Source organism: Cheilinus undulatus, linkage group 7, assembly GCF_018320785.1.
Source record: "Cheilinus undulatus linkage group 7, ASM1832078v1, whole genome shotgun sequence".
NCBI lineage: Eukaryota > Metazoa > Chordata > Actinopteri > Labriformes > Labridae > Cheilinus > Cheilinus undulatus.
In genome coordinates, this window is record NC_054871.1 from 27167021 (window position 1) to 27192054 (window position 25034).

The following is a 25034-nucleotide window of genomic DNA, read 5'->3' on the forward strand; positions in this document are numbered from 1 at the left end:
AGATAAACTACTCTGGGATTTTATATCATCAGAGTTTTAGGGGGTGAGGGTTTTCCCATGTTTACAGCAACTTTATTCCAACATATCAAGTGTAGATGCAAAGTTTGGATATCTGTAGCTCTTCTGCCTTTAGAAATTAGTGATCCTGAATTTGGCAGGGTGCGTGGGACATACTAATATGATTTGGTACTATAATCAGGCAGATAATCAGAGTTTTGACCGTAAGTAAAGAATAAATGCTTTCTTTTTTTACTAAAACTGGACGAAAATGTTTTTGAGTTTTCGTCGACTGATACTAGATTAAAATTATAAACGGTAAAAATGACTAAATGTGACTTATTCTAAATTACATTTAACCTTGGGACTAAGACTGAAATTAGTGACTGGTGTCAAAATGAACGGTTCTTACTATTTTCTAGGTCCTTGTAAGGAAAACTCCAGCCCTGCCCTGGGACAACAAGGACGAACAAAAAACCCTGTAGAGTTCGATTTCTAACTTCTCTCTCTTCGGTGTCGGCATGTTGACGGCCAACCATCAAACACCGCTCCTCCGGGCTGTCCTGAACAGCAAATCCAGCCGAACTCATAAAATGGGAGGCGAAGTGACGTCATCTGGGAAGCTGTTGGTTTCCAGACAGGGAGTAGCCGACCGCCGCTCTTGTGGAGTGTAGGAAGTTGTATCAGCGTAATATAAAGACAGTTTTATTCTTGTGACTGTTAGTGTAAAAGTTGGAGCAACTAACCAAGTTTTGAAGCCTTAACATCGTAGCGACACAATGTGCCAACCAGGACAGCCGGTGGTTGCTGTGGTGGTAAGTTTGGGAGCAGAGCTGTACCCGTTCTGTGGGACTCTATTGTTCAGTCTCCGAACTGACGTTAATGTAAAACTGTCACTGTGCGGTAATAATGTATTTTAGCTAAATCACACTCAACTATGTTAGCTATTAGTGCGAGGTTTTTGGCACTTTAAAACAAAACCTTTGCCTATTAATAAAAAAACTGGGTTGCTCTCGTCAGCAGCCACATAGGCTAACAGCATTTTTCTTCTTACCTCATTTATTAGTGATGTATTGAACCAAATAACTTGTTAAATGCTTAAGACGTCGACTTAGGAAAAAGGGTGTTTGAAATAAGGTATAGTTCTGTTTTTGACCGTAGTTAAGAAAAGCTTTTGAATGTCCTTACAGCTAACTACTCTGACTTATGGGCGTCACCGTCACTGTGATTCAGTGTTCCTGGTCAAGTTTTAATGCAAAGCTGCGAAATATAGCATGAATTTAGTTAGACTCATTTATTTATGTACACTTAAATTATTCAGTAGTGACTTCACATATGTATTTTATGATGCTGGTTGATATGACTATCAGGGATTCAAAGGTGGGGAGCAGGTAAGTGACGCAGGTAACTTCCTCTATGCCTGTCATATTGGGACGTTCACTATCAGGACTAAGTTTGTATGCAGGAAGCAACTTTTATAGGGTTAATGCTTTTAAATTATATATGAAGTAAAGCGGGACCTTGTGGCACGAATAAGGTGCAAGGGGACGGTATATATATATATATATATATATATATATTTTTTTTTCTTTTTTTCCAAATATTTTTTCTTAAAACACTCTCCTATCAGGATCAATAGATAATTGGTCAATTTGAATACAGCACTACCCCTTTTTTGTTTGACTGCACAGTACATTGCATTTATATTGTGACAGAACGTGTGCATGTTTAATAAACAAACCTCAAAAGACTTCCACAATGCAATTCACGTAATGAATGGCTGATTTATATGTTGCAGGTCTTTACATTAAGTGTAAGAACCTTTTCATATAAGTGGGGCAACATGTGTTCAGTTTCGTAGAAGTCCTGACTGACTGCCCCACCCTTACTCAAGAGTTAACGAAGTTTCAGACATCCTCAGACTTCATTGTACCAGCAGCAACACTCAGTGAACGTCTTATTATTCATACTTGCACACACAGGCAGTCATTGTGCTGACAAGAGCTGTGATGACTGTGCTACTGTCAGAGTCATCCATGGTTAATGAGCCTCGACTGCTTGACGGCATCAAGGGCAGGGCTGCTCAAACAGGGTCTCTGTCCCAAAGTGGACTTCAATCACAAAGCAACGGCCTTTTGAAATCTGCTATTTTTAAGCTGTACAGTATGTCTGAGTTAGATAACTTAGTACCCATGTCCTTACTGGATGGGATTAGGATGGATTTTTTGGTTATTCTTATGTTCAGTATTCTTCATAGTAGAAAAAGCTGCTAGATGTCAACTCTGAGTTGATTTAAAACTTTCCCATTTCACTTTCAGAACTGGTGCACTTCATCATAATTTACACACAAAATATTTAATATGAATCTTTGTATTTTACATTAATACAAATAGTTTGATATGCTGCAATTCTTTTAAATGACACAAGAACATCAAGCATAATGCTTGTCAAAATGCTGAGGAGTTTCTTGAGGCATTGTTTTAGGATGGATTATTTCAGAAAGAAGAACAGCTGTCTCATGCAGTAACAACTTGAGTTAAGTGTGATCTACAAGAACAGCACCACAATCCACACAGATGTGCAGTTGTTCAGATTGTAGAAACCCAAGTGCATCATCATCAATAAGGCAGTTTTAACTTATCTACTTAAATGTGACTTTCAGGTAAAATACAAAAAAAAAATACTGAGTGCATTTAGTGTATCAGGATCTTTGCATTGAACAAATAACCATATATCTAATTTCATGTTTGTTTGTTTTCTTTAACAGGAACAGATTGAAATCACGAAGTTGCGTCAGGGAGATCATCTGATCCTGGGCTTCAGCATTGGAGGAGGGATTGACCAGGACCCTGGACAGAACCCTTTCTCTGAGAATAAGGCAGACAAAGTAAGTTCTGAGTCCCTTCTTTACAGGACACACATAGGTAAGATACAATTGCCATTTTCACAACAAGAACCCATTTGGGTAGGTAGCAAATGCTTTGAACCCATTAGCAGGTTTTTGCATTGTTGATGCATTTCTATCCTGAGGCAGCAGAAAGTGATTTTGCCATTGGTCAAAACGGTCATAGGCATATCATATTCACCTTTAATAATTTTTCCTTTTGGAAGGAGGTAGCAGCTTTATTAATAATTTGAAAGTAATTTATTCAGCCTATTTATTTTGATACAACCTAATTTAAAAAAAAATCTGTTATTTATTCGCTTTAATTGCCTTACTTAAAAATGTACCAAACCGAAATTTTTCCGTACCATTACTACCCTAGTAATAATCATACTTTATTTAATTTATGTTTATGCTATAGAACAATAGAGCTTTTTTTCAAAATGTGATCAGAATGAGCTTTTTTGGTAGTGTTGCCATTGTGGATGGGCACATTGACTAAACCATTTTGGAAGTAATGATAATGTGCACAAACGCTTAGATACCAGGGATGAAAGTAGAAGGAGCTATAATAACTTCAAGGGAAAAATAATTAAATAATTGCAAAATAAAGTCAAAAATTGAAGTGAAAAGCAGTTTAAAGTGACAGAATGGGCATGTAGTAGCTATTTATCCTGGAAAAAAAGAAAACTAAAAAAACTAAATTTAATAACTTAAATCAAACATAATCAAGCCGCCACAGATGCACCATGGTGATGAAGTACGCAGGCAAAAGAAGTCCATTATCTATTCAGAAGATCTGTGATTTAAAAGGTCTGATTTGCCAAAGCTTGAAAGCAAACAAAAGAACAAAGAGAATCATGGCTCATGCTCCTTCTCATGTGCTGGTAAAAAACCCATAGGCCCACCCCGGTGCATGCTGGTCTTCTACCTACCTACATACCTATATCACCTCAGGTGCATACAGCATTACCCAGTCAACCAGATAAACTAGATTAAAAGCAACAGAACACTAAATTTACTAAACAAATAATTAGCAAAAGAAAAAATGATCAAAAATATATTCTAAACAAAGAAAACACCTCAAAAATAACTAAACAGAAGGCACCAAACAATAAAAGCAAATTAAATACCCGCCTAAATACAAATTATAAATAAATAGCTCCTACAGGGCAAAAGTGGCAAAAATAGATAGAAAGATGCAAAAAAAAAAGTGGTAAAAATGGGTGGCTTAAGTAATGAAAACGGGTTAAAAAGTGGGGAAATAACTGTTAAAGTGGCAAAAATGGGCAAACTGACAAAAATCGGAGTTGTAAAAGGGGCATGAATAAATCATTTGAACATCAGAACTTAAAAATAGCTTGGCACACTTTTCAACTCCGAAATGAAGTATCTGTTAGCCAGGAAGTGTGCATCAGTTCTACTGATCCAACACACATATACATGATAACATCAAATCACATCTGGGTTCACTGGGTTTCTCAGCGGTCCAGCTAATTCTTTGGGCAGATTTGCTCATAGCGAATGATAAATTCAAACACAGTTCATCAGACTTTCCATGTTCCTGATTAAATTCCTGTCCTGGGAGGACTGTGTTACCAGAGCAGCACTTATGTTAAAGTAGGACAAGCCTGAACATATAACCTGTAGCCTCAGGTGGGAACAAACCAGACTCTTCTGACTGATGTCATAGACTGGAATATTGCAGGTTTACACTAACCCAGCAGTCTTACATAATGAAGAGAGGGATAAAATATGCCGGTCGATTCCAGGAACAGATGCCCCATTGAAGAGGAAAAATGACTTCTTTTTGCTCAAGTATTGAGTTAATCCCTTGAATAATTTCATACTATCTGATAGATCTTCTTTGGATCTTTATAAGTGTTATTGTAGCTTTCCAGGAGAGCAATGTTGGTGTTCATATCAGAGATCCCAGTTAACATGGACCGTTGAAAGAACACTGATCTTCTTTCATGCTTTTAAAGAATCTGCTCCAACCAATGCTGACCCAATGAATCAACTAAGGCATGCACATAATTCCTTTTAAATTAAATTGCTGTCATTTACAAAAGTTATTAAACAAAATATGAGCCCAAGAATTTCTATTTCATTGCTTATTTTATTTACTTTACTTTGAATGGTTATCTTATGACACATTTTTTATTCGCACAAGTTTCTAATAGGGAAGAATTGGTTAATAAAGAGGATTGTGGTGAAAAAAAGAGATTGTGCTTTTGCTTATATTTCATCAAGAGTTTTGCTTAACCCAGATAAGGGTTAGAAAGAAATAGCAAACATCAATATTCTTAAAGGAGAAGAAAAAATAAAGAAAAAACAGAAAAATGCAAGTCTCAAAACTTGTTTTATTGGTATTTGATATGTGTTTCCTTTTGTTTGTTATATTTTTTAGTCCCTTTTTGATTGTTATGATTATACTGCCATGATTGTTTAAAATAGATCAGATGTTTGTGTCCATCAGGGCATTTATGTGACCAGGATATCACCAGGAGGACCTGCAGATGATGCAGGCCTGAGGATGGGAGACAAAATAATGCAGGTGTGTAGTGAATTCCACCAGATGGCATCATGTGTGCATCTGAGAATCAGAGAGGGGTGGTGGTACCTTCTCTTTCTGTGGCTGTAGTTTTTTTCTCTAACAAGGACCTCCTCTTCCTTCTAGGTGAATGGCTGGGATATGACCATGGTGACCCACGACCAGGCTCGTAAGAGACTAACAAAGAAGAAGGAGGAAATAGTGCGCCTGCTTGTTACCAGAAAGTCGCTGGAGCAAGCTGTCAGGCAATCTATGGGCAGTTTTCCCAGACCTTAACTTGGTGACACTACTGAAATCCACAGACTCGTGCTTTATCCAATGACTGAAGACTCCCACACACAAAGACTCACACAAACCTCAGTTGATAGTGGCCTTTATAACACATATGACACCCTACCCTTAGATATGAACATGCATAATGTAGGGTAGAGCTAACTGGGAACTGAGTCTGAATCAGTTTGCAATAATGACAGTGATTGACCAATTTGAGAAAATCCCCAATACTGTTTTAAGATGCTTTTGAATGAAAAGTATTATATCAGAGAGCTGAACCATTTATGCAAATATTCCCAATATTACTACTTTTTATATTTGAACATCAGTGGACTGTCTAAGGTTTTTGGTGGACCTTTTGTAAAAGCTTGATCCTTAGATTTATTCCCAGGGGATATTTGCTAAATGTCTTCAATCCTTGAGCTCTGTAGGTAGATTTGTAGTCAGTATTTATGCAAGCTGTAGGACATGTTTGTCAAACATATCTCTGATCCTTTATTCTTACAGCTGACCCAAGTTAGCCTTGATGGTTTTGATACATCACTGAAAAATCACTGAATTGTAACATTATTGAATACTTTTATGTAAAAAAGCAACATTATTTTCTGTCATTCCTGTTAGTATTTCTGCATTACATGCCAAAGTAAAGTCAAGGCACTATGACACAATCGAAATGTGTAAAGCAGTGTAAAATGGTATTCTGTACACTATCACATGCTCATGTTTACACCTGTTCCAATACATACCCATGTATTTCTGAATCATATTTTGCTAATGATGTATCCCTCTGTTTTTTAGCATAACTTTTTCTCTCTTTGTGTGTTTGCAAAGTAAAAAACTCAATGCACCTACATTCTCATAAGATTTCATGGCTCATGTAGACATTCCTTTCTTCCTTAGATACAAAATGTGTCATATTGAGTACTTTACCTCTCAAGCTTGTCATTTATCAGGTTAATAAGAGGTTTAATTTTCATTCTAATTAGCATTTAAATTTCACACTGGAATAACAGCTACCTTCAGATTGCCTCAAAGTCTAAAATGTTTGATAAGTGTTCATCATCCATCATCAAAAATCTATGAACCTTACAGCTGAGGATTTTAACACATGCACACAACAGCCTAAAAGGAAAACTTCCAGCCACTACATTTAATGGTACTTGTTTGCTTTTTATTCCACATCTATATTTTATTCAGACATTTCTGCTGCACAGGAATGATATATTCCCCCTGCTACAAAACACTGTAGTTGAGTGATTAAGAACTAGCAATAAACAGTATTTTGTTTGCCATTCTTTTACCATGTTAATGTCAAATCTTTGAGTTCTAATTAGAATTTTTATGTACAATACCATGTTTTGTGTTTGATTTTAATAACTTCATCTTACAATCATGTTTTTAAATTGTACTTTTTTCCTTATAAAATAAAATATCCACTGTGAAAATTAAACACTATATATGCTTTCTTAGTTAAGCTCATGAACATTTCTGAAGAAGAGGGAGTTTTTTCTTTGTTCTGAGGTTGAAGTGGTGTTAAGAAATGTGTGAATGTCTATCAGCATTCCAGCGAAGCATGATGATCCTGACTTTTGATTCCATACAGCTAAATGTTTGTTAGAAACATACGCCTCTTTACTGCTTGTTGCTAATGCTATATGTTAAGATCAATGTTTATACCTCTCCCCTCCCCGCATTGAAAAAGCCTTTTTTTAATCTCACAAGCCCTTGAAATAGCTCCATGTAGCCAGTTATAAAGTAATCAGCTGACATTTCAGAGCAAAGAATCTATTCCCTGACCTTTGTGTGTGTACCAAGGCATTTAGATACAGAGAGCTTTCTCCACTTTCATCTCTTTAATATGAGAGCCTGGGACCAATCACTCTGCCTTTGAACTACAGGACTTGGAGGCAACAAACAATCCCAAATGCAAAAGTGACCCACTGTTAAAAGCTTGTCAGGAGAAAGTCTGATTGCAATTAGCTGCACCATTTATTCAGATTTGGACTTTGAGAAGCACATAGTATTTTTTTTTTTTTAAGTCATTTTTTTTTCTAACATGCAATCGTTTCCTCTTCTTTTCCAATCAAATACTTCATCTTTTTGTCACATAGTCAACGTTAATGTTCATAGTACTAATCAATTCTATTGAAACCAAGTTTTGTTTTAACTCTTTAGTCCCGGTCTATATCACATCATGGTAGAGGTTGTTTTAGGGCAACTCTGAGCTAATATCCCCCCTTTGAGAAATTATAGATGAATAAACTGTGTGTATGTGTGTGTCAGTGCTATTTTTGTGCCAGGGACTCAAGGAAGCACGCTCCAGTCCACTTGACTTGGTATCATGATTAAACCATGTTATCAGACGTAAAAGTGGTGGCCCAAACATCTCAGACTCACACCAATACCAAAACATCAACATGTGACTTGTTGCTTGGTGACTAATGGAAAGCTGTAAGTTGGAGCAATGATCACCCAACTTCATTGGAGGATGAACTGGTGGCATGATTAAGTCAGCACTTACAAACAATGGTAGAGTGACTGTTGTGTTTCATTGGTCCTTAAGGCATTTTTTTCATTTAACCTTTTTTTTGATTCATAAAAAATGATGTTCAATGAATGAAACAACTGAAATGTTGTACTACTAAAAGATAACACAAAGACAAATGTTCCTCCCTGTAGTTGGCTGAATAATTACACTATCTAACCTTGGATCATACATGATCCTTGCCTCCCACGTTATGGCATGATAATTGTGTTGCCATGGCAATGCAATCTGCCCCCATCGCTTTGGTTTTACACCAGATTGGAACCAGATGGAAATTCACAGCCTCAGAAAGGTGCAATAAACCAGAAAGAGAAGTGACAATATAGGAATGTATAGGTGACCAACTTTGATCACCTTACTTAAATTAAGATGGTTAAGAACTGCCATGCCAGTGTTTGTTTTCAGCTTTTTTTCTGAACCCACTGGTGAATCCATCAACACTAATACTTGGGTGAAACAGTATTTTTCAGAACCATAACATTTTATTTTCATTTAATACATTTTATCTTGTTCAAATGCCAGATTTAGGGAACAAAAATGGATGAAATAACTGTTATTAAACAAATGCATTTAGGTTGAAACAATCTAAACCAGTGATACTCAACATGTGGCTCTTGAGTATAGTAACAAATTTGTCATCCTTTATTTCTTTGCCTTTATATTTCCATCAGATATGTGCAAGAACAAACATGATAGATACATATCACAGATTCCTGTGAAAAGGAACAAAACATGTTCCAAACTTGACTTTGTACTTTTCTTTTAAAGACAGTAATATGAAGTGTATTTCTAAAGGTTGAGGTCTAAACTAGCACACATTGTAGGAACAGGTTTTTAACTTTTTCCCCCCAAACTGACTTTTTGCCAGTCATGTCTTAATTTTTTTCACTCCATAAGACACACCAAAACATATTTAATTTTTATTTTATTAATACAAGATAGATGCCAAGTTCCCGCTTATCTAATACTGGTATTAAGTAATAAAGTTTATAAATTAAATTATTTTCATTTTCCCCCCTGAAGTATCTTATCTATGAATTTCCTGATTTTCTAACTTTTTCTTTAATTTTACCATAATAAACTAATATTTTCAAATAAATTAGTTTTTATTGCATATAGATTATCTGATTTATTAATCTAATCTTACAATTCTGTTTTTTTTTCAACCACATTAATGTCAAGTTTAGGACAATCAGCAATGGACATTGGGGTTTTGCATGATCTTACAGTGCTAGGAAGCTATGAGATGCTTTTAAATACTCGAATGCTTTTGTAGAACTTTGTGCTTGGAAAATGCAAAATAAAGTCCAAAATTCCAGCTTTACAAATACAGAAATGTGTTTCTAAAACACTAGGCTAAGGCTAGACCACATTTAAATTGTAGGATTTAACATGTAGCACAAGCATACATCATTTTGACTACCTTGGGGTGTAAACATTTGGTGTTTTTTCAGCACGTGGTATAATTTTCTCGCTATTGTATGTTTTAATTTCATGAATTCTTATTAGTATGAGCAGTAGTGACTATTGTGAGTATGGTGCAATTCTCATATTGTGTGATGGGCTTCGTGCATATTAATGCAACTTGTTATGAACATGAGTGGGTGTGTGAGAGGAAAGCAGTGAGCTAAGGGCTTACAACTGCACGTGCTCCCCAGAGTGATTTTTTTCAGTTAGCATAACGTAAAACTGCGTTTATACGTCTGTTTAAATAGGAAAAAGCTGATGGTGTAAGTGTGCAAGACATTAACCGTGTTTAATTGACGGTAGTAGCTTCCAATATGTGCCATTAATCCAATGACAACGGCTTCATTGTCGTGGATGGGCAGCAGGTGGTTTCTTCATTTTTCTCCCTCCTGGAGGATCTTTAACCTCTCCTCCTCCTACGCAGACCTTCCAGGCGCTCCTTTCCGTCAGAGGCTGCGTGAAAAAGCACATACGAGGACTTCATAGTGGAAAAAAATAGATAACATTGAAGACGGAGGAGAGATATAGTGTGTGGGCTACAACTGTATTTCATTAACGGCTCGCTGGTGGTGGAGGAGGGAGAGAGACGGAGAAGCATCCATAAGACTGTGTACGCAGCATCTTGGACACGCAGAGGTGTGAACAATTGGATTGATCTGGTGAGTCTTTTTTGAGAGAAGTCTGCCAAGGTGTCAGTGAAAGTTGTGTGGAAGATAGTGAAGTTTCAATGTTTGTTTGCACAGTATCTTAAGGAAGAACAACAGGTGGAAGAAGAAAGGGTCTTTCTCCTCATGACGGCTGGACTCAAGTAGAGGCAGAAACAGGGTAAATCATTTCATATTTGTTTTTAATTTTGGCAACCACACTATCTGGTTCAGACAGAATAGTAACAAAAAGTGCAGGCAAAATTTGTGAGCCTATCTATCTATCTATCTATCTATCTAAAGATGTTTGAGGAATTTTAAGCAGTTTTCAAATCAGAATAAAATGTGTATTCATGCCTCTAAAAGACCAAAAATATGTCCATTAGCATTTAGGGCTGATTATTCTATTAAGTAGGAGACATACATTTTCAGTTGCAAAGATTCTTAATGAGTGAATACAGGATGTGATTTCTTGTTAAAAATAGCTCACTTACATACTGGAAAAAGTCCTCCTATCTTCCTCCAACTAGGACCTTGATTTCCAAATGAAATGCTAAACACCAGGTGCTTGACACTAGGAGCATAACACTTGTATCCATCATCATAAGATTTAAAAGTTAGTGGATCTTCCACAATCTCTAAAACTTTGTCACTTTGTCATCCTTCTCCACTTGTAGCATCCACCATTTTTGCACTGTTAGATCAAGCCCGCGAGTGGAGCACAAAGAATGATGGGTACGCAAGGTAACTGTAATTCCCACTTCCCTTGGCTCCGCTACTCTGATACTTTTTGCCCAGAAGACCCACGTATCATTTGAATCCGTTACATGCCCACAATAACTGAAACGCTCCTGTCATCGTGATACCCTGAAATGAACAATACCGTTACATTACCACCATTAAATGATACTACACAACAGATCAACATCTGCAACTGACATAAGTCCTTGCCCACATATCTGCGGATGGCTGATGATTGTCAGATGCTAAACCGGTGCATCCCTACTTAAAGGTTTAAGGAGTGAAGATGAACAAAGAAAAAGACTTATGCTGACTTAGGTGTGTTGGTCCTGCTTAAAACTCTAAAAATGTATTTGTACATATGGCTGATACTTACTGCTGATATATATAAGTTGTAAATATCAGCAGAAATGTTCATATCTGCTGATTCAGATTATCTTATGAAGACAATTTCTGCCAATCCTGATATTATGTCGATAACATTGTACATCCTATTTTGTTTTAACTTGAGCTAAAATCATAAATAAGTAAAAATCTCAGGAAAACAGATGTACTTGTCATCGCAGTAAAACAGAGTAAGATAAAAAAAAATAGTTATGGATGCATGCCCTCTTAGGGTTTTCATAAATAACATGCAATGTTTGATCAAATGATTGCAGTTTATATCAGCCAATCACGATAACATCATCAGCACCCTTGTTATGACTTATCTACTGTATGTGACTGAATGGTGAACAGAGCATCTGTGTTACTTCACTCTCAGTCTCATAGAGCGTGTGCACAAACTTACATGCAGCTACTTCTGTCCATTTGTGGTATTTACTTTGTTTTATTACTGTTCAATTCTAGCAGAGATGGCTTTGCCAAAGCTAGTGCTTTAGTATTGACCTCATCTATAATTGTCTCTGTCAATCGTTGTCATCCTCAACAATGCCTATTGTCATGATGAAATTGTTGAACAAAGCCAATAAATAATCTCCACTCCCACTAATTTCTTGTGTGTCCATTAAACATGTAAATGTAGATTGTTAACTATTTTTTTCAAGCTCTAAAAGCACAGACTTCAACTATTCCTAAGAAGACTGACAGCATGAAATTGCTCCTTAAAAAGTAGTTGATCTGTGTCTTTTGTTGCTTTCTTATTCACTAAATGGTTGAGTTATGTTGAGTCACATGACCAGGTTTGTTCAGGAAAGTCAGTCTACTCTGTAAAACATGTAGTTTTGATTGACTTAGATTAGGTAATGGAAGCTAGATGGATCGGTTCTGGACTTTGATGGACTTGTTGTGAATTATGAAGGTTGGTAGGTCAGTGTGTGTGCGTGTATGTTTGTGGAGGTGTGAGAAGGTCAGACCATGTGAGAGGCCTTTTCATGTCTGTTTGTTTATGAGGGCAGAGCTGTGAGACGTCCTGACATTGTGCTGCTTGAGTTGAACACTTTCACACACTGTCCTGACTCTGTGGACCGCTGACACCCTGAGAGTCCTTGACTCTGAATCTGATCGGACTGATTGACGCATAGACTCTTAACCATGAGTGGTGAGTAACACTGAAAAACCAGTGCTTCATTCAGAAGTTATTGCTAACCTAGTCACACTCTTATTTTGAAGGAATAATTATTGTTTTACTGTTTTAATTTCATAAAATTTATCATAAATACTTATTCACTTCCACGAATACGACGAAGCATTGCAGGAACAGTATGATAAAGTGTGATACAGCAGTACAGCTGTGTATGTAATAGCTTGAGCTGACATTCCTATGCGCCAGTATATTTTAACACACCAGTCTGAAATGACTCTGTTAGTGTGAAATGTGCTCTGCTTTACAAGCTGCACTGCTGTCCACCAGCTAAACTGACAGCACTGAGTTCAATTTTTACTATTTCCTTGTGTTTAGTGTTGCTGTGCGTTGTGGGACTTTTTAATGGTGGCTTTCTGTTAGTGGTAGAGACTGTAAGTAGACCATGTCAGGTTTATTGATGCTTGCTGTTATTATGTATAACAGGCCCTTATGTCCTCTCTGCTGGGCAGGCTTTTATTACTTCCTCTTATTTCCATGGATGTTTGGGTTGTCACACTGAAGCCTGGGCAGGGTAGAGCACTTTGAGCTGGAGTTAGTGCCTTTGGCAGCAGAGGCAAAACCGTTAAAGTGACATCAGCAACCAACGCCATGAAACAGTGATATAAAGAAAAGGACTGTCAAAATGTTCATAAAGAATAAAAGGAAAGCATTATACCCGGCTGATGATCTTTCTCTAAGAGAACACAAACAGTAAATTATGTTTGGAAATATTTAAAGAATAAAACACATAGAAAAAGAAGCAAACCAAACGTCAACATGTCATCATGGTACCCTCATTATTAGGGACGGTTTGCTTGTGGAGCTAAGGCTGAGGGAAAACTGCTGTTTCTGCTTGTCTCACTTGTAGCCTTGAAAAAAACATAAAATTTCTATTGAGGTGAACCCAAACTAGGTAAAGGACATTTTTATCATTCAGTTACTCACATACCAAATGAAGTCGAGACATCTTATCCAGCCCTGAAGGACCTCTGGCACACTGCCATCTATTTGGCAATCCTGCATGTTGGTAAGAGCATCCAGCTAACATGGAAAAACAATCTTTTTACATTTCTGTTTTCTGCTCAGACTCAGACAACTTCATTTTTTCTTTAAAAAAGGGACTGAAAGCAAACCATTTTTAAAACTATAGGTCTTCTTTCTGGGGCCATGAAAGAGGAAATCGCTTTGCATATCACTTTAAATTGTACTTTTTTATTTTATTTTTTCAGATTTATGATAAGTTAAGGACAGTAGGTCAAATGAGGAATGAAAAAGTGGGGAATGACATGCAAACCCATGGCCACCCACTTTGGAGACTACTGCCCAAACCTGCTGTGCACAGTGTGCTGCAGTGATTCTGGGGTATCTGGCGCCCCATGATGGTTCTATCTCAAAATGTAACTAAATAAAACCATTATTTTTCATTGTGTAATATCTGTTTCAGAAACAAAAAACCAACACTCAAAAGTACAGACTTTCTATATAGAAAAATCCTATTAAGACACACACTCCTCGGTGAATGCTTGATCCGAAAAAAACAATTACAGAGAGCCAAAAAAAGTTCTTCGCACCATAAAGTTCCCGTTAAAGGATTTCTTTAGTAATAAGTGAAGTTGTTGATAGATTTGTTTGTCTGAGGAAGAGCATTTAGGCTCGAAAAGCCACTTGTTGTTCCTTAATCAATTCTCTAGGAGCTTTCTGCTGTGTGACCTTTTTTGATTGGTTGTTGTGAGTTGAGTCAGAGTAATTTTCTTGTAAGTTATCAACAATAAGGATGCCTATACTGATGTCTTATTACTTCTCCATGTCTGCTGTTCAATGCCCCATGGTTCCTTAAACTGCTTACTATAAAACAAATTAGATTTTGTTAAACTGGAAACTTCCTCTGTAAGATGATAGCCCTCTCTTCTAAATCAGCATTATGTGATTGATGGGAAGCTTGGACCTCTTCTTTTTTACATTTAAATTTTTATCTTCCTTTGACCCATTTAAGGAAGCCATGTAGAATGTAGCATACAAGCACAATACATAAAAATGATACTCAAGTAAAAGTAAAATAGTTGATTTTAAAAACTACTCAAACAGTACAGGTACAAAGAAACTCAATTACATCAAAGTGAAATGATGATGTAAAATGATGAAGGCTCTGTCTGTTTTCTTAGTTATAACCACTGAAAGGAAAACTCTTTAAGAGTAATGTCTGGCTTACTGTGTACATAAAAAGTATTCGACCCCATGTATATTTTACCCCTTTATTGATTTTATAAATCCAACATGGCCAATATAACTTGGCTTTTTGACAAAAAAAAAAAAAAACTATTTAATGTCAAAGTGAAAACAGATTTCTGTTAGATGGATAGGTCTCAATCAGGCTTGCATTTCTGGACACTGCAATTTTACTCCATTCTTCTTTGTAAAACTGCTCAAATTCTGTCAGCTTGCAGAGGGATCTGGTATAAACAGCCCTTTTCAAGTCCAGCCACAAATTCTCTGTTGGATTGAGGTCTGGGCTTTGACTCGTCCACGCCAGAACATTCACCTTGTTGTCTTTAAACCATTTCTGTGTAGCTTTTGTTGTATGCTATGGCCATTGTCTTGCTGGAAAAAATCTTTTCCCAAGCCATAGTTCTCTTGTATAATGAATAATATTGTCCTCCCGCATTCATTTTACCCTTTACCTTTACAAGCTTTCTAGGGCCGGCTGCTGAGAAGCATCCCCACAGCATGATGCTGCTACCACCTTGCTTCACAGTGGGGATAGTGTGTTTGTGATAATGTGCAGTGTTTGGTGTCCACCAAACACAGCGTCTTTTCTGATGGCCAATAAACACAATTTTGGTCTCATCAGACCTCTTTCTTTAGCTTCACCATGGAGTCTCCTCATGTCTTCTGGTGAACTCTAGTGGAGATTTAATCTGAGTTTTCTTCAACAGTGGCTTTCTCTTTGCCACTACCCAATAAAGCTTTGGCTGGTGAAGAACCCAGGCAACAGTTGTTGTATGGTGGCCTCTCTCTAATCAAGTCTCCTTACTGAACGGTCTCTCAGTTTGTGAGGACAGCCAAGTCTAGGCAGATTTACACATGCACCATATTTCTTCCTTTTCTTGATGATGGATTTAACTGAACTCTTGGGGATGTTCAGTGCCATGGAAACTTTTTTTGTATCCATCCCCTGATTTACACTTTTCAATAACCTTTTCTCTAGGTTGCTTGGAGTGTTCTCTTTTCTTGGTGTCATGGTTGCCAGGAATATTAACCAGAGACTGGGTCTTCCAGAGACAGGTGTCTTTAGACTCCAATCACTTGAGACACATTCGCCGCACTTAGGTGATCCCCGTCTCACCAATTGTGAGACGACTAGCACCAACTGGACCTCTGTTGAATTGGGTTAGTCATTTTAAAGGGGGTGAATATTTATGGAGTCACTTATTTTACATAACATTTTTATTTAAGATTATTTTGTAGTCACTGTGTTTTTAAGTTGGTGGTTGGACTATTTAAAGCTGTGAAGCACAAGTTTGTCCCCTCTTATCCTCTCAATGCTTTGTGTTGCAGCATCGTGTTGAGCTCTTTGCCCTTGTCTGTTTCTGAGACTATGCTGCATTTTCTGATCAGATGTTTCCTCTGGTGTATCGGTTACGCACACTCACTGAGAAGGAAGTAACTGTTAACAGTTCAATATGAGAGCTAATTCTTCTTTTCTGACACCGCACTGAATAATGGGCATGGATCATCAAGGGTTGTCCTACAACCCACTCAACAATGGCTTTTTTCAACTTTGATGGATGTCCAGATAAATGAGAATCTCTGAACAATGCACAAAAGAAAATCAATAGCGAGGACTGGTTGAAACAGAGTAGGTGACGTCTCTTGAGATCATATGCTGTTTATCCTGGGGGGAATAATAAAGATACAGAGGCATTGAGGCTCAGCCTGTATTATTGCATTGTTCTTTAAGAGCGGGCCTTCAGATTGTTTGCGGAGGGTATTTCAGAGGAAACACTGTAGCCTACATAGATAAGGAGAAGTGAGACCAACAGCCACGTGCTGCACACACTACATTTTGTCGTGAAGGACATACGGTAAGACCGCCTAATCTCACCTATTAACTATTTCATATTGTTGTTAAAGTTTGTATATAGTAAAACTTTAAAAGAAGAGTAAGGATTTAGAATCACACTGCTCATATTTACTTTCTTATTAACACACACACACAAAGGCTGTTGAACATGCAGTTATGGAGCCAGAATTGCACATGCATGCTCATATTAACAGTCGATTATTAATACAGCTTAATGTTGTTTGCTGGCCAGCTGTTGAAGACCAGTAAAAGATAGGGTCTCTGTAGATGACTTTTTTTGTTACGATAGTCTTTACTGAGAATTTGTGTGACTTGGACAGAATTATGTCCAGTTTTTTTCAACATGAAGTTTTAAATAAGTGCTATTACTGCAAATACTAAAGTTCATTTTATGTTAAGTTATTAACAAAAAGGCCATATGATTTGTACATCATAGAGTACTTATGTTTATGTTGTGACCGGTGTTAAATTTCCCTCCATTTTGTAGTCATTGTTATCACTGAGTAATGATTAGCTTAGAGTCGGAAAAGGGTGACGTTGTTTTGTTTTTTTGGTCTACCGATTGACTTTCAAGTAGAGCTACATGTCATTATTTTCCTTACTGATTCATCTGATGACTATTATGAATTTGTATGAAATGGATAGTAAATTAAATTTCTCTGCTTTACAGAAGCTGTTTTCAGCATGATAAACTAAGACCACAATGTCTCAGCCAGTATTTATCAGTGACCACATATTAACTTTCCTCCAGACATGCACTTACAGTTTCACAGTAGCTCTGTTTGCTGAATCCTGGCTGGGCTTGGTTTTGACCAACAGTCATTATAAGAGTCTTTAATTTGAACCACATGCATAATCTCTTTCATTTCAAAGCTCTTTCATTATCTGTTTTATCAAATTTGTTTTGAGTCAACCTGAACAATATCAGAATGTGCAACCAGTCTCCATGTTGAAACAAAATGTCTCACTTTTTCGCTCAAAACTTGACGTTATAAAATATAACAAGTGGCTAATTATTTGTCCTTACATTGTTCTGTTCCTGGTCAGTTTCTCAAGAGACCTGCCTCCTGGACCAAGTGTTAGAGCTGATTATGAATGAGAAGCCCCCCACCAGTGCCAGTCTATTCCTAAACGAGGACTCGGACAAACCCCCCCTACCAGAGAGAGGAGACCTAAAGAGGTGCATACGCAGAGCCATGGAGAGGAGAGCCAGCAGCCTGAAGGAGAGGATGAGCTCCATCAGTCGGGAGAGCGTCAAAGGTTTCCTCAAGAAGAACCTGTTTGTCCTCTTCACCATTGCTGCCGTAGTTCTGGGTGAGTGAAGACAGAAACAGAAGGAGATGTAATGCTATTTCTTCTGGATGCCATGTTCACTGTAGTTGAGTATTTTCCTCTGATGTGGTAAGCTCAAATCCTGTTACTGCTGTGTTTAAAGTTGCCTGTGTTGTATTTAGGGCATCAAGTAAAGTTGATTCTGCGATTCTCAACTGGTCTGAACTCAGGACCCACCACCTCCTCCTTAATGAGAGATTGAGACCCAAATTTCCAACCTCTTTAATTTATTTCATGACTATGACTGAAAAAACACACTGGAGGAGACAAACATGTTTTCAAAGCACAGCATTGCAGAAGCCCTGGGAGGATGTGCATTCATACTTTCATTTTACTCTGTTTACCTTGATAATGTACTCTTTGATTGCTCTCCAGAGATCTAAGAAATGAAAAGATGGCATTTTTTATTCTAAGATATCATGATAATTATTTGAGATCTCATGAAAATTACCAAAATGTACTCAATATATCAGCTAAAGAGTAAATTTGAATAAATTGATGTAATGCCAAGGGTAGTAAATCATAGAATCTTTGCCCCATTTTTTTTTTCAAAGCATAGCTCTGCAATCCACTTCTGGGTCCCAACCCACTAGTCAACCTTTTTTCCCTAGGGGCCCCTTTACTTAAATCTAAGAAAAGCTAGCTAAAAGTCAGTTTTGGTTGTTTTTCATTGAATAAACTCCAACATAATACAACAAAACTTTTTCTTGACACAAGATCTATGACTTACAACCTGAAGAGAATTGTAGCATTATGATTGTTGTCAATTGACTTATTTTGACTTTGCTTTTTTGTTTGCATGTATTCAGGTGTTATCTTGGGCTTTGCTTTACGCCCACACAATCTGTCCCTGAGGGAGATCAAGTACTTTGCATTTCCTGGGGAGCTGCTGATGAGGATGCTTCAGATGCTGGTGCTGCCTCTCATTGTCTCAAGTCTGGTCACAGGTTGGCTTAGAAACACAAACTTCATGCTACTGAGATGTTTAAGTTTATAGACCTTAATGTGAATAGTTAAGGTGTATAACTCCAAGCAGAATGTCCTTTACAGTAAAAATCAACAGATCTAGTCCCAGCTAATGATGACACAATTAAAGGTGCAGAATTTAGAAATCGTCAATGAAAAGAACACACTGAGAACAGCATCTGGACTCACTGAATACTGCTAACCAAAAACTCTCTTGTGTCAGGTATTTCCTCCTTGGACAGCAAAGCTTCAGGTAAGATGGGTGTGCGTGCTGTGATCTACTACATGGTGACCACTCTGCTGGCTGTGTTCATCGGGATTGTCATCGTTGTGATCATTTGTCCTGGGAAAGGCAGCAGGGACAGTCCTGTGGCCAACAGTGGAAACATAGAACCAGTTCAGGCTGCTGATGCTTTCCTGGATCTCATCAGGTACTAATGACACACAAACTCTACTGTCCTACTTGGGAAATTAATCACAGATTTGATCTGACATGGCACCATTATAAAAGACAAGAAAATCCATTCATCTGATCTGGCCATAATTCTGAGTAAAAATCTGGCAAACCAGTGCATTTGAATTTAGAAATTAATATATATCCCTCTATCTGACTATATTTATAATAAAATGGTGATCAACAAAGAATATTCTATTACTACCAAATTTATAACCCACTCATCATGATTTTCTCTACAGATGTAATAAGAAATTTAACAATCTCTCATTTTTTTTCAAGGAACATGTTCCCTCCCAATCTTGTAGAGGCCTGTTTTAAGCAGGTAAGGCTTTTGAATGCAGCAAAATATGCTAGAGAAATTGTTCAAAGACAACAAGTTGAATGTTCTGGAGTGGCTGAGTCAAAGCTCCGACTTCAGTTCAATAGAGAATTTGTGGCTGGATTTGAGTACTGTTCCCACAACCTGACAGAGCTTTAGCAGTTCTGTAAGGAAGAATGGAGTAAATATGCAGTGTTAAGATGTGCAAGTGTTAAGATGTGCAAGCCTGATGGGGGGGGGGGTTATGCAAAATAGCCCAATTATATAGACAGTGATTGATCTTTGAAACCAATTAAAAAGTAAACCATCTAAAGGGGGGAATTTTATAGTTACTGTAAATCATTCAACCACAAAAAAGCATCAAAGACAAATATTGGTATTTAAAACAATGCCTTTTCTCTCTATCACATGTATTACATCATATTTCATTATCAGAAACTGTTTCACTCAAGCAACGTTTAAAGTGTTTTTTATCTGCACTCTCTCTTGCAGTATAAAACTGTATACAAGAAGATTGTGCACACAAGGAATGTCACAGTGACTCTGAATCTCACCAACACTCTAAATATGTCAGACTCTAACTTCAGCAAAGTGCTGCACACCATACAGGTGGGTGAAATGGATAAAACATCGAACTGGTGATTAAAACATGCATCTAATGATTCTTTACATGTTTTTTCATGACAGGAGACAGTGGAGGAGACTGTCCCTGTGTCTGGTTCCTCTGGTGGAGTGAACGCTCTGGGTTTGGTAGTTTTCTCCATGTGCTTTGGTCTGGTCATTGGCAACATGAAGCAGCAGGGTCAGGCTCTCAGAGACTTCTTCGACTGCCTTAATGAAGCCATCATGAGGCTGGTTGCGATCATCATCTGGTTAGTAATAACTCTGTAACCTTCTGATCTTAATTTTTCTAGATTATCACAGTCTAAAGTCGCTCTTTCTTTACCTCCCAGGTATGCTCCAGTGGGCATCCTGTTTCTGATTGCTGGGAAGATTGTTGAGATGAAGGATCTGGCCCAAGTGGGAGGCCAGCTTGGGATGTATACTGTGTCAGTTATTGTGGGTCTCCTTATTCATGGCCTCTTCGTCCTGCCGTTGCTATTCTTCCTTGTGACCAGGAAAAATCCATATAGCTTCATTGGCGGTCTTCTGCAGGCGCTCATCACTGCTCTGGGAACCTCATCCAGGTGAATATTATCACTGGGGACTGAGAGATGTTTGTCTTAATGCCTCAGTCCAATCAAGTGCTTTTATAGTATTTTTATGTATCATCAAAGAAGAGGGGATCTAGTATCCCCAGAACATATTCACATTACACTCGTACTACTTTATTTCCAAAATTTACACTTACATGGTGTAAGTTTTGGAAATGAGGTAGTACGAGGCACTACTTTCAGTTACAATACCGTATGATATGACACGACACATTAAGATACATAGGAAACAATAACATGACAACATAACATGATAAAATGTGATACCGTCTGTGGTGATATGATACAATATGATAACCTTGCAAAGCAGATGGATGCGTCCATTTCCTTGTTTTTCACTGGCAAATCCATCTTGCAAAGCTCCCATCTGATCCGTTTGGGCCCGGTTAGAAAGTGACAGGACCAATCAGCGACGAGGGGCAGTACTTTCAGGCACGGCGGAGTCGTGACGTAAGCAAACAGCAACAAGAGAAGGGTGCAATTATGGCGGAAGAGCTTAGCATGGATGCTACTAGCACCAGTTTTATTAGAACTTGACGACATTCCTTCATTAAAAGAAGAGCAAAGAACAGCAGAGAGTTGTTTTCTTTTCAAAAACGGCAAAAGTCGAGTACTTACATGTCTATAGTTGCCATGTTTTGCGTTATTCCTCGGTAGCTGCGCATGTGCAGCTTGATAGCGGCTACGTCACGTGTTTTGTTGCTCTGATTGGCCTGTAGAGATGTGACAGACAGAATGTTTATCCAATCACACTCCGAGTTTTTTCAAATCCTCTGCCTTTTCTCAGACGTTTCCCATTGAAGCTTTCCCAGATGGATGTGTGTAACCTGCCAGTGTGTCAGGTTAATAATATGATACAATACACAATATATTTTTAAGTTGTTTAGTTGTTTTCTACTGTAATGTTATGGTATCATATTGTTTTGTGCCGAAGTGGCTTTTTTGCAAGAATGTAAATATGGCATGCCCTGAGTTTTTGGCTCAATCTCAGATATGCCTTAGGCAAAAAAGGTTGAAAATACTGTCATAGCAATACATCTCTCCTTGATTCTGCAGCTCTGCTACCCTGCCCATCACCTTCCGTTGTCTGGAGGAGAATAATCGTGTGGATAAACGTGTGACACGTTTTGTCCTCCCTGTGGGTGCCACCATCAACATGGATGGAACGGCCCTCTACGAAGCTGTGGCAGCTATTTTTATCGCTCAAGTCAATGACATGGACCTGAACTTTGGACAGATTCTCACAATAAGGTAACCCAATTTTGGTTTTGTTGGTTAATCAATATAAACAGATACCAAGGGGTTATGGGAGTAGTTTTAGGACACCTAACACCAGACACCAGATAAGCTGAAAATATTAACTGATATCTGATGTAATGTTGTAAAGACTTGTTTAAGACAGTTCATAGATTCCAAATAATTTCATATTAACTTACTCCTGTTATACTTTGTGACAGAGATGCCTGCCTGATGAATAATCTGCTCGTTAAACATGTGACCTTGGTTTATTAACACAATGATTCACCTGGTTGGCCTTTTTATTAAAACGGTAGAATAATTCATGGAAGAGATATTCTTACACAGAGATGGTGTAATCCTCTTTGACAGCATGTGCTCAACTTTCTGTAATTCACTAAAGCATGCCTGTTTGGCAGCCTCAGAAATAATTTACATAATTGTATAATTCCTCATATGCTTTTGTCACTCTGCTACTCCCACCAGGAGAGCACATGTGCAGTTTATTTGTTTTTCTTTATTAAAAGTCTTCACTCTCCTCTTCATCCCACCCACCACCCACTCAGTATCACAGCAACCGCTGCCAGCATCGGAGCAGCAGGCATCCCTCAGGCTGGCCTGGTTACCATGGTGATCGTATTGACATCGGTGGGACTGCCCACAGAGGACATAACACTGATCATCGCTGTGGATTGGTTCTTGTGAGTTTCTACTAAATGTCAGCTTGATGGGGATTGGTCTGTGTGTGTGCCAGCTTAAATGTCATTGTAAAGCTTCAGAGAGCCCAGAGCTGCTCTTCTACAAAGGTTATCAATGCATAATGCAGAGTGACAGACTGTCATAGTCATGTGTGTGAGCTTTTATGTCATATGTGCAATAATGTTAAAAATCTGTACTGTAAGTCTTTCATCATCTGATTTGGTCTCTCTTCTCCCCAGGGACCGCTTGCGTACCACCACCAACGTGCTAGGTGACTCGCTCGGGGCGGGCATTGTGGAGCACCTCTCCCGTGGAGAGCTGCAGAGTCAGGATGCTGATGTTTGCAACTCTGTGCTGGAAGAGAATGAAAAGCCCTACCAGCTTATCTGCCAGGAAAACGATTCACACAATCACCGCAACAGTGAAACCACAATGTGATGAGACAAGAGACAGGACCTTCAGGTATTCGTGTACCACAAACATCTAGCCAGAAGTTTGACTTTACTTGGTAAAAGAAAAGTCGTAGGTAAATAAAAGGTCTTGGTCAGTGTTCAGAGATCTGATCTGCCCCTGAAAGGAAAAAGGTACACATGCTGTTTGTGGAACAGTTAACAATACTATACCTACAATCCAACTCAGTGTTTCTGCCTGCAGTGCCAGTTATTTGGGGTATTTTAACTGTTGAACTCTGTGTCAGGCAAGCATAATATGTCAACAACTGTGAAAAGTACATTTCAAATTCTACAGTTTATCATGTTTTTAAAAAGTTTTATATATGATCCACACAGCAAGAGCATTATACATCCCTAACCAGCATTAGTGTTTAAATACAGACACCCACCTTCATAAAGAAGTGTAAAACAGTCGATTTTCTCCTGTTATTACTATGTTATTCATGACAATCTTCTCTTGTTCTGTTGCATGACTTAACACCTGATGATATTTTCTTTCATAAACACTCATTTTTGTCAATATCATCCTGACTACCTCTAACAGGACTAAGAATTATATGAATCCTCTTCAACAACACACATAAAATTCTCTGAAGCATATCAGCAAAATGTAAATAAATCAATTTCAGAATAGTTTTGCATCCAGTATTTAACTTTTTAACATTTTTCTTGTTATTTAAGTTGCTTGCACAAAGTTATTGTACAGATTTGAAGGTACTTGACTGTTAAACACTTCAGAAGTGTCTTTACTACTTATTGTTTTGTAGTTTATAGAGGTTTGGTTTTGTAATTATTTGGTATATATTTCAAGTGACTTGGTAGATTTTTTCACTCAGTGCTTTCTTACAAATCCTATCTGTGTATTTCCTGTATTTTTTCCTTTGGTGCAAAGACGTTTAAGATTGTGGGACTGCTATGCTACAAAGTAGTCCAAAGGATAGCTGTAGTTATACTTGTTTTTAACTTTGATTTTCTCATAGCAAATGCCCTTAATTCAGGAGTATGATCAATAGCACTATATCATACGATGTGATCAGTCCTGCATTGGAGATTATTTACTTATAGAATATCAATGAAAGTAATTCCAAGACAACATAGGACCGTTTGTTTTTTTTTTTTTTCAACAAAATGCTAAAACACCATCACTCCTGCCTGCTTCCTGCTTGATAAGTCATATTATTATGTTGGTTATATTCTAATTGGAATGATACATATCAATCTATTGATTGATTCTTTTTCATCGTTTTGTGAACAGGTACTGTGAAGAAAGTTTGTAAATGCCTTGAGAAATTGAATGTACTTTTGCTTTTTGCTTTAGTAGTTGATTGTTTTAGAAGATTTAATTATTATGAAAGTGAGATGTTACAGCTATTTCAGTAAAAGGTCTGACTTAATTGCTCATTTAGGGGTTTTACTTGGTTTTGATGCTTGATGTTATTTCAGTAGGAAGCTCGACGTTTTGATGGACAGTTTATGAAACGTGGCAAATAAATGGCTCAGGAATTAAACTGTGATTCTCATTTCTGTGTTTGTTGCGACCCCTGGTGGAGGATCTTCTCCTAACAGAAAGATACCTTTCTACTCACACATGAAAAACAAGAGAAAAGTT

General features: G+C 37.7%; 2 protein-coding genes across 4 annotated transcripts; both read left to right on the forward strand.

The window, feature by feature from the left end:
• The first annotated feature begins 613 nt into the window (after positions 1-613).
• Positions 614-7158, forward strand: tax1bp3 (Tax1 (human T-cell leukemia virus type I) binding protein 3). The gene is made up of 4 exons (XM_041792262.1): positions 614-812; positions 2765-2884; positions 5361-5438; positions 5562-7158. Exons 1-4 carry the CDS (start codon positions 777-779, stop codon positions 5709-5711), a joined length of 384 nt encoding a protein of 127 aa, XP_041648196.1. The 5' UTR covers positions 614-776; the 3' UTR covers positions 5712-7158.
• A 3104-nt stretch (positions 7159-10262) lies between these two features.
• Positions 10263-24920, forward strand: slc1a6 (solute carrier family 1 member 6). Of its 3 annotated transcripts, XM_041790449.1 has the most exons (12): positions 10284-10379; positions 10464-10545; positions 17798-18064; positions 18892-19029; positions 19272-19479; positions 19785-19827; positions 20317-20433; positions 20512-20696; positions 20778-21011; positions 22095-22289; positions 22841-22975; positions 23213-24920. In XM_041790449.1, the coding sequence occupies exons 3-12, from the start codon at positions 17842-17844 to the stop codon at positions 23409-23411; spliced, it is 1677 nt and encodes a 558-aa protein (XP_041646383.1). In that variant the 5' UTR covers positions 10284-10379; positions 10464-10545; positions 17798-17841; the 3' UTR covers positions 23412-24920. The 3 variants fall into 3 exon arrangements, with proteins under 3 accessions (XP_041646385.1, XP_041646383.1, XP_041646384.1); XM_041790451.1 differs by lacking the exon at positions 10464-10545 and having other exon boundaries at positions 10263-10379; XM_041790450.1 differs by lacking the exons at positions 10284-10379; positions 10464-10545 and adding an exon at positions 16432-16751.
• Positions 24921-25034: the final 114 nt, after the last annotated feature.

Bases quoted from the DNA above. Each gene is read 5' to 3' on its own strand.
- tax1bp3 (XM_041792262.1), top strand. From the start codon at position 777: ATGTGCCAACCAGGACAGCCGGTGGTTGCTGTGGTG. The intron at 2,885-5,360 runs GTAAGTTCTGAG...TGTGTCCATCAG, and splicing joins CTGAGAATAAGGCAGACAAA to GGCATTTATGTGACCAGGAT. The intron at 5,439-5,561 runs GTGTGTAGTGAA...TCTTCCTTCTAG, and splicing joins TGGGAGACAAAATAATGCAG to GTGAATGGCTGGGATATGAC.
- slc1a6 (XM_041790451.1), top strand. From the start codon at position 17,842: ATGAATGAGAAGCCCCCCACCAGTGCCAGTCTATTCCTAAACGAGGAC. The intron at 19,828-20,316 runs GTAAGGCTTTTG...TCTCTCTTGCAG, and splicing joins TAGAGGCCTGTTTTAAGCAG to TATAAAACTGTATACAAGAA. The intron at 20,697-20,777 runs GTTAGTAATAAC...TTTACCTCCCAG, and splicing joins CTGGTTGCGATCATCATCTG to GTATGCTCCAGTGGGCATCC.